The sequence below is a fragment of the Urocitellus parryii genome, chromosome 10 (assembly GCF_045843805.1).
Source record: "Urocitellus parryii isolate mUroPar1 chromosome 10, mUroPar1.hap1, whole genome shotgun sequence".
Lineage (NCBI taxonomy): Eukaryota > Metazoa > Chordata > Mammalia > Rodentia > Sciuridae > Urocitellus > Urocitellus parryii.
Window position 1 is genome coordinate 126,386,145 of NC_135540.1, and position 8,059 is coordinate 126,394,203.

Here is an 8,059-nt window from a genome sequence, read left to right on the forward strand (position 1 = left end):
ATCGTATCATCATAAAACAATCGTTCTAATATCACAAATGAGAAATGCAAAACTAGGAATTTGTTATTTTTGTAAAATAAATCATCCTATACATTTCACATTTATAGAAATGAATAATAGTAAGCAATTTCTCCACAAATGTAATATGCTTTTATGTACTTTCAGTATTCAGACACCAACTGAGGATTTATGACATCTTAACTCTCACATAAGAAACCACACTAAATGTACAAGTGTAAAGGGTAATTTTAAGGAACATTTCAATCATTCTATCATTTGATTATTGGTTTATGGCTTACATACACCTGGGGGGGGTGTTGACAACCCAGCAGGTGTGAGAAAATACCATGAATTTTGAAATAGTCTTATGTACTACTTTTCTTTCCCAAGTCTACCTCCAAATGAGGTTGGAAACAAATTAGTGAACAAGTGAAACGTGTGACTTGGGGTGACTTGGGAAGTATTTTTTCCCACTTCGACACTGTAGATGAGAGATCCCAGAATCTCCACATAACATTTCTACACTGTTAGCAATACCGTGTTAGGAATATACTCTGCAGGTAACTGGGCTGGGACGTGAACTGCAAGGCATGCTCTGCTCCTCCCACTTCTAGAAAGTCAAATAACCATTTGTAATTCTTTTTTTTTTTTTTTGATTAGACTTTAGCATTTTCTTTTTCTTTTTTTCCCCCTCACACCATCTCATTTGTAATTCTTAACAGTTAGTACTTACAACTCATTTGATATTAACTTAGTGAAACTTAATTAAAAAGGAAAAGCTAATGAAAAGAAAGCTAATTTCCCTCAAAAGAAAAACAGTTTTCTTCCTTTCTTCTTTTTAACATTAGTCATAACTCAGTGACCCTTCAGTCCACCTTCACTGCAAGCCTGGTGCATTGCTTCACTACACACACTAAGGCAAAATACTTTCACCAAACAAAGGAAACTATGAAAACCATGGGCATGGAAAGAATCTATTCAGTGTCACAACAGAATGCTCAACTAAGACACAAAAGACATAACTCCAGACCAAAAAAAAAAGTGAAACAGAAAACAGAATCTCAATTTTAATTAACGTTACTTGAAAGTATAAAACCATTGATATAAACTACTAAACATGAATGAAGAGAAAAATCGTGACCATTCAGGCACTGCTGCTCCAATAATAGACTATTTTAGAAGAAAAAATACCCAGCACAATATTAAAGCATTTTATCTTGATAACCTTAAAACCAATTTATTTTATTTACTTAATTTTATTTATTTACTTAGGTACTGGGGATTAACCCACTCCTTTTTAAGAAATGCCAGCCTCAAACTTATGATCCTCCTGCCTCAACCTCCTGAGCCACATGGATTACAGGCATATACCACCATACTTGGCGTAAACCAAAATTTAAATGCAGTGTACACTGAACACTCAAGACAAGTGTTTTCCCATTTCAAAACATGAACATTTCCTGGGTATGCTATTGTTACTGCTGGTAGTGTTCTTTTCTGATTACTGTACCTGCTTTCTACAGTCACTTCCATCCAATGCATACAAGAAACCGGAGCCTCCACAGAAAAAGAATGCAAGCTTTCAGGCTTTTCTACATCACACAAAATAATTTTCTTGGTGTCAGCAAGAGCAAAGGCCAAAACTAAAACAAGGGGATAAAAAATCAAAAAAGATTATGTAACATTTGCAAAAAAATAAATGGGTATTTCACTTAATGCCCAGTTGGACTATTTTAAGCACATCCTAATCATAGAAATTAAACACTAAAGATATCTTTGCACATATATACATTATTATCCAAGTTTATTTTCAATTGCTCAAATTTCATAAGCAATCTACTTTCTCACATATTGTCCTTAACATCTTAAACATCAAAAACTCTGGACTGTAATCTTACTGTCAAGCAGAAAATACAAAATGGGTCTTAATAGATTAAGAATTAACTTATCATCAAGACATATGGGTCCTATAAACAAGTCCAAAAGATAGGAAGTGATTCCATCTGCTGTGTTCTTGAAAAGTCTATTTATGTGTCTAACCCAGAATAGTAAACACCACCACTGAATACTGATGAGTCTTCCTCCTTTGACTGTGGCTGAATAATTATCTACTATAGTTTCTCTACATAAGTCACTACTATCTTCCTAACATATCCAATTTAAGAATTTCTAAACAGAGAGCAACGAAGTTTCACTGCACACCGCTACACATAACTCTGCTAGATGTGGGGCAATCTGAGCCTCCTGTTTTAAAAAACAATGTAAAAGTATCTTGAAATGATCTTTCTATAACAAAAAACACATTTTACTGTCCAAAAACATGAAATGTACTTCAAGAAAATGATAAACTCATCTACTTAAGCACATTTCTACACACTGGCTTTCCACCTTTGAGATCCTGGTTTTATGATGATAGTAACATCTTGAAGACCTTGAGGTCCTCAAATTTTAAGGCTCTGGGTGTAAGGGCAGAGGTGTGGTGCTTCGCTAACATGTGCAAGACCCTGAGTTTGATCCCCATTATGGCCAAAAATAAATAAATAAAAAACAAACCACCACAACAAAAGTCCCCTAATTTTACACATATTCTATACACATTCTGGGCAAAATGACTATAGAATGAGTATAGTGTTTTGGAAGCATTTTACGAAATCATACCAAGTTCTTCCCAGTCAGTGTTCAGAATGTTTATACAGCACTGCTTTATAAAGCCAACAACTGGAAATAATATACAGGTACATCAAGAGGGATATATTTAGTAAATTACAATATATAATAAATTAGCATGTTGTCATTTAACATTAATGTGTTAAATTTTTTCATGCTGAGACAAAAAAAGAAAAAAGAAAAAAATCACACAGTAAAACAGCATGCATCAAATAACTTATTTTGCTAAAACCCTACATACAGATTTCTATATGTACATATTTTATCAGAAAATGTCAGAAAAGTGTTCACCAATTGCTAAGTGATAGGCTTTCAGGGAATTTCTAGTACTTATGTTTATTTAGAAAAAAACAAAAAACAAACAGTGAGGAGCACATATCATTTACTTCAGAAAAACAATATACTTTCTTCCTAAAACACCAATAATACAAATGAACTTTAGGCTTTAGGATTTACAATATTTTACTGTACAGTCTACATGTGTACAACAGTTCATATAAGGACTGTCACTATAAAATAACACATGGAAGAAGAGTTCAGTAATCAAAGCCATACCCAAACAACAACAGAAAGGTACCAAGAGGAAAAAGACAGCACAGAACTGCAAGAAACGGAGTCAGAGCTAACAGTCGTTTAGATGCAGTAAATAGACACACAAAGAATATTTATGAGCCACATAGTTAGTGCTAAAATATACTCTTGGGAGAAAAAGGCCAAGGTGGCACTGAACTGACTGGTAAATGACAGGTGGTACTTGGGTCAAATGGTGCAGCACAAGCACAAGAAGGAAAGAATCAAACCAAAACATTTGTATACTCCATTAGATCTCACTTCAAAGTTATCTTTGCCAGAGATATCTGCCAAAGAAAGAAGATGGTAAAATTCATCTGAGTTCTATGAAAAATTGTTAAAGCATTCTAAAAAATTAAATTCCCAAACTTATAATTTTAGTGTACACAATTAATTCTTTCTGAAATAAGCTTTTATACAGAACACTCTTTATGAAAATAAGAAAGTTATTTTTTATAATATTATTATTACGTTTGCCATCTGGTCTCCAAGCCAGACAGGTTACTTCCTTTCCTGTATTTTCATTTGGTGGAAAACTCCAAACTCGATGAAAACTTGCAAGTCGATGAAGTAAAACCTAAGATAAAACAGATAAAATGTCAGAATTAAAAATCTATTTCAAAAAACAAAATAAAGCTAGACCCCCCCAACATAAGAATTTAAACACTTATCATCTACTGAGTAAAATATTTAACTATCAGAGGAACAGAAGACAAGTAGCTGAATGAACATAAGGCATTTTGAAAGAAAACGATAAAATAAGCATTTCAATTTAACCCTGTACTTGTACATTTTTCTTTTATATCAACAGATTTACCTTTTAGAAAGGAATAAAAAGGCTGTCCAAGAAAAAGACAACAACAACAACAAAGAAACAAAGAACATAAATAGCACTTAAAAAGTAGCTGTAAATAGTAAAATAATTAAACTTTGGATCAGACAATTTGGCATCTAATTTCAGCTGTATCACTTTCTAGCCATGAATCTTGAATAAGTCACTTACCCCAGTCTACATTTGCGTTTCTGCACCAGTAAATGCTCACCTTGTAAGGTCAGTATGATGCTCCGGGGCCCCTTGAGCCTCAAAACTAAACCTGTCCTTACTCTAGCCTCTCTATATAACCAACCATTGGAAAAAAAGAAGAAAAGTTTCAGGACTGCATGATGGGACCACTCCCCATCTCCTTAGTCCCCACACATGAAGCCTCACTAGTCTCCTGCCTTCCCTCACAGGTCAGAATGCCCTTCATTCCTGATAATATCAGTCACCTTTGGGAACCCAGGACTCCCAAAGAATCGCTCACACCTTAGATTTGATCCTCTTGTCTGGAATTACCTACACTATTTCTTTCTTCTGACACTCTCCCTCCACGTCCTTTGCAATTCATGATCAATCGGTCATCTTCAAAACACTATCTTCATCCTTTTCTCTGAAATGCACCTCTCACCTGAGGCTACTGCTTCCCTGTAACATTGCAGCTGGTGGCCGTTTTGTATCCCATGTCCTGTGTAATCTTTCTACTGGGCTAGGAGATGAAGTAGGTATCCTCCTCGATTCTTAATACCATTTCTGGATGACTTCTTTAAAATCTCCAAACATATGACAGACCCCTAGGCCATTCTTCTCATTCCTTAAAGAGCTGGTCTCCTTGCTCACTCACATTTTCCAAAACTACTCATTATTACATTTGGTGAGCGTTCTCAGCTATCTCTCTCCAATGATCATATTTCCCTACTTCACCACAGCCACTCCTAGGTGCACGCCCCGGGCCTGATCACTACCAACAATGCTGCCAAAATCTGTTTCAAACTTCCATTCCCACTTTCCAGCTGATCTCTACTAAGATCCAACTCTAATTCCTCAACCTCATCAGGGTATACAATCCTTTGATTCTACTACCTATTCAATGTCACTCACCCTGAAATACCCTCACTAGTCTCCTTGATCAGGTTAGAATCCAAGATTCATCACTATGGTCACTACATTTGCATGTAACTTCAACTCCTTTGCATCTCTTTGCCACACTTGTGAAACAACAATCCTGCTTAAGCCCAATCATGTCTGCATCCACAGAGCAAAACAGAATGAAGAAACAGGTACAAGCATACTCACTGCTTTGTCTACTAGACCACTAACCTTCCGTAGTCCTTAATATGGACAAGCAATCCTATTACATTTCCCAGACCCTCCTGTCTTGTCACCTTTTCCACACCTCTTCTCTCTCCTCCAAATTTACTTCTCGATATTCACTCAGACAATGCCCTTTGCTGCTTCTTAGAGAAAATGGAAACAACAGTGCCCACTATCATATACCCATCTGAATGCTCTTGATGCCCCAATATCTACCTTCCTTTCTACTACCACGACTGTATTACCTGTAAATCTCTCCAGAATCATGATAGAATTCCAAAGCACCCTGGCAGAAGAGAGACTAAAGACTCACGGAGAGCCTTAAGAAACTAGACATCATACTGATACACTGAGTTAAGGCAGATAACATGGTAATGCAGTTTTACAGGCTGCTAAGTTTCTGCAGCTGCTAGGATTGCCTTACCACCTAGTTTTCAAATTTTGGCTACACATAACACAACTTTACCTGCCCAAGGAGGAAAGATGCATAAGTGAAGGTTTCCTTACAAAATGGCTGCCAAATAAGACTACCCTTTAGCAGAAAACCGTCTACAAACTGGTTATACAAGATAAAGCATAATATAAATGACTAGAAACGCTGACAGCGTTCACACATATTGTCAGGAATCCAGTGACACACCATTCTTTTTCAATTTAAAGGTACCTTCAAGTGGAAAGTGGCCATCCAACCCAGGTATAAAAAGTTGGACAACAGGACACAGAGCCTTAAAACCTCCCCTATTGGTAGCTACACCATGCACATTTGCAGTAAGGCTTGAGAACAATTTATGTTTATTCTGCTATTAAACTGAAAAAAGACTCAGGGCAGGTTCAAGAATCTACCACCTCCTTGCTCCAGAGTGGCACCACATGCATGGGCTTTTCAAGAAACAAATCAACGAATGGAGGCGACTTGAGGATGCAGGGCTGTGTAGTTGTAGCGAAAACTTCTCATGAACCAAATACAGGAAACTGGCATATAAATAAACCGTCTTTGGTAGATACAGTCCTTCACAGTTCCACTACTTAAAAGTTGACTGCCGCCTTGGAGCTGGGGCGGGGCACGCAGGTGGGCTCCAAGCGCAGGAAACGGATGACACTCCAGCAGTCTGGCCCACGGGAGCCGGACTGGGCTGGGGTTCTCGACCCAATGCCAGTGGACCCAGCCGGCTCACTTACCTCGCCCGCGGTGTTGGCCAAAGCAATGAGATCCCGCTTAGGCGACCAGACCAGGAAAATTATCTCCTGGGGCAGCTGCTTCTCTCCCACCACCCGGAAGGATGGGAAACAGGTCGGAAAACGCAACATAGGGGCGGCCCTGCAACCACACCCCAGTCAGAGGGCGGCGGAGCCCTCGGCACCGGCCTTGGGCGAAAAGCCAGACTCCCTGGGTCCCGGGGAGAGCCGCCTCGCTCGGCCGACGCAGCCCAGCTACCCTTCCCTCCACCCCGCCCCGCAGCTCGCTCCGGGAACTTCCGGCGCCAGGGAGTCCTCGCGAGAGGAAAGAGGTGGCGAGCAGGCGGGAGGGCTTGAGGCGGTCGGCGTGTTGACGGGCGTGCCCGGGGGAGGAGCTGGGCGGGGCCTGGCAAGGGCGGGGGCGTGGCGAGGGCGGGCTCGGGGCGGAGCTAGCTCGGGGGCTGGCCCGGGGCCTGATAGGGACGAGTCTCTCCGGCCACCCGCCAGTCGTGTGTGGGTGTGCTTTCAGGTCTTCGCAGTCTTCAGAGTAATTCACTGCTGTAGGGAAAAAGATCGTCCAGGATTTGGGGGCAAGGCCTTAGAGACGCTGTAAACTTTAGGTCCTTATCAGCCAGGGGTCCTTTAACAGGTCTTAGTTCTCAGTCCTGGTTGCTCAGCAGAATTTTAAAAAGCTCGCCTCCCCCCTCTCAGATCAATTAAAGGGATTAATACCGAATGGGACCCAGTATTTATTTTTTTAAAAAATATTTACTGTTTAGTTGTAGTTGGATACAATACCTTTACCTCACTTTTTTTTTTTTAATGTGGTGCTGAGGATCGAACCCAGGCTCTCGCATATGCCAGGGGAGCGCTCTACCGCTGAGCCACAGTCCCAACCCGGGGAACCAATGTTTATTAAAACCCTTTAAATGACTCCAGTTTGCAGTTAAGGTTCGGGGAGAGCCTGCTTAAACTCCTTCACATGTGCAAATAATACTTTGATTCTTCGTCCTCTTTAAATATGCACCTCACAAATTATTGGTGGTAGCAGCCCACTATAATAAATGAGGGCTATGGGCTCTCACAGGTTGATCCTCCAGCTAAGGTTTTATTATGTAAAAATACATGGATACATGGACTCAACCCAGAAGGCTCCTAGCCTGGCAGGTGCTCCTTTATATATATATATATATATATATTCAACATGTTCAACAGTTCCCACCTAAGAGAACACCACTGGGACTCCTGAATTGACATCTATGGGAGAAAGCCAGCCATCTTTCAGTAAGTCCACTATTCCTGCCCTTTTCTGAATCTGGCCCTTGAGGAGCAGGCATTAGATTCTTCTAGCAACAAATATGCAAGTAGCTGTTACATATGCCAGTGCCAGGCACTGTTCTTATCTCTGACTAAATGCCTTCCCTGCTCCCTTTCAGACATAGGCTTTCCTACTCTTGCCTTTGCTGCAAATACCTTAACATGTCTCCCCAATTTTCCCGGATTCAACCTATCCAA

At 40.0% G+C, this 8,059-nt stretch overlaps 1 protein-coding gene across 2 annotated transcripts in view; it reads right to left on the minus strand.

The window, feature by feature from the left end:
* The window catches only part of Anapc4 (anaphase promoting complex subunit 4), a 31,778-nt gene extending 24,969 nt beyond the window's left edge, over positions 1-6,809 (minus strand). For both annotated transcript variants that reach the window (XM_026403876.2, XM_077803149.1), the window contains exons 1-3: positions 6,548-6,809; positions 3,709-3,814; positions 1,511-1,643 (exon numbers count right to left, since the gene is read on the minus strand). In XM_026403876.2, coding sequence (XP_026259661.2) covers positions 1,511-1,643; positions 3,709-3,814; positions 6,548-6,676 — 368 coding nt within the window. In that variant the 5' untranslated portion in view covers positions 6,677-6,809. The remainder of the gene's footprint in view (positions 1-1,510; positions 1,644-3,708; positions 3,815-6,547) is intronic.
* Between the last annotated feature and the right edge of the window lie 1,250 nt (positions 6,810-8,059).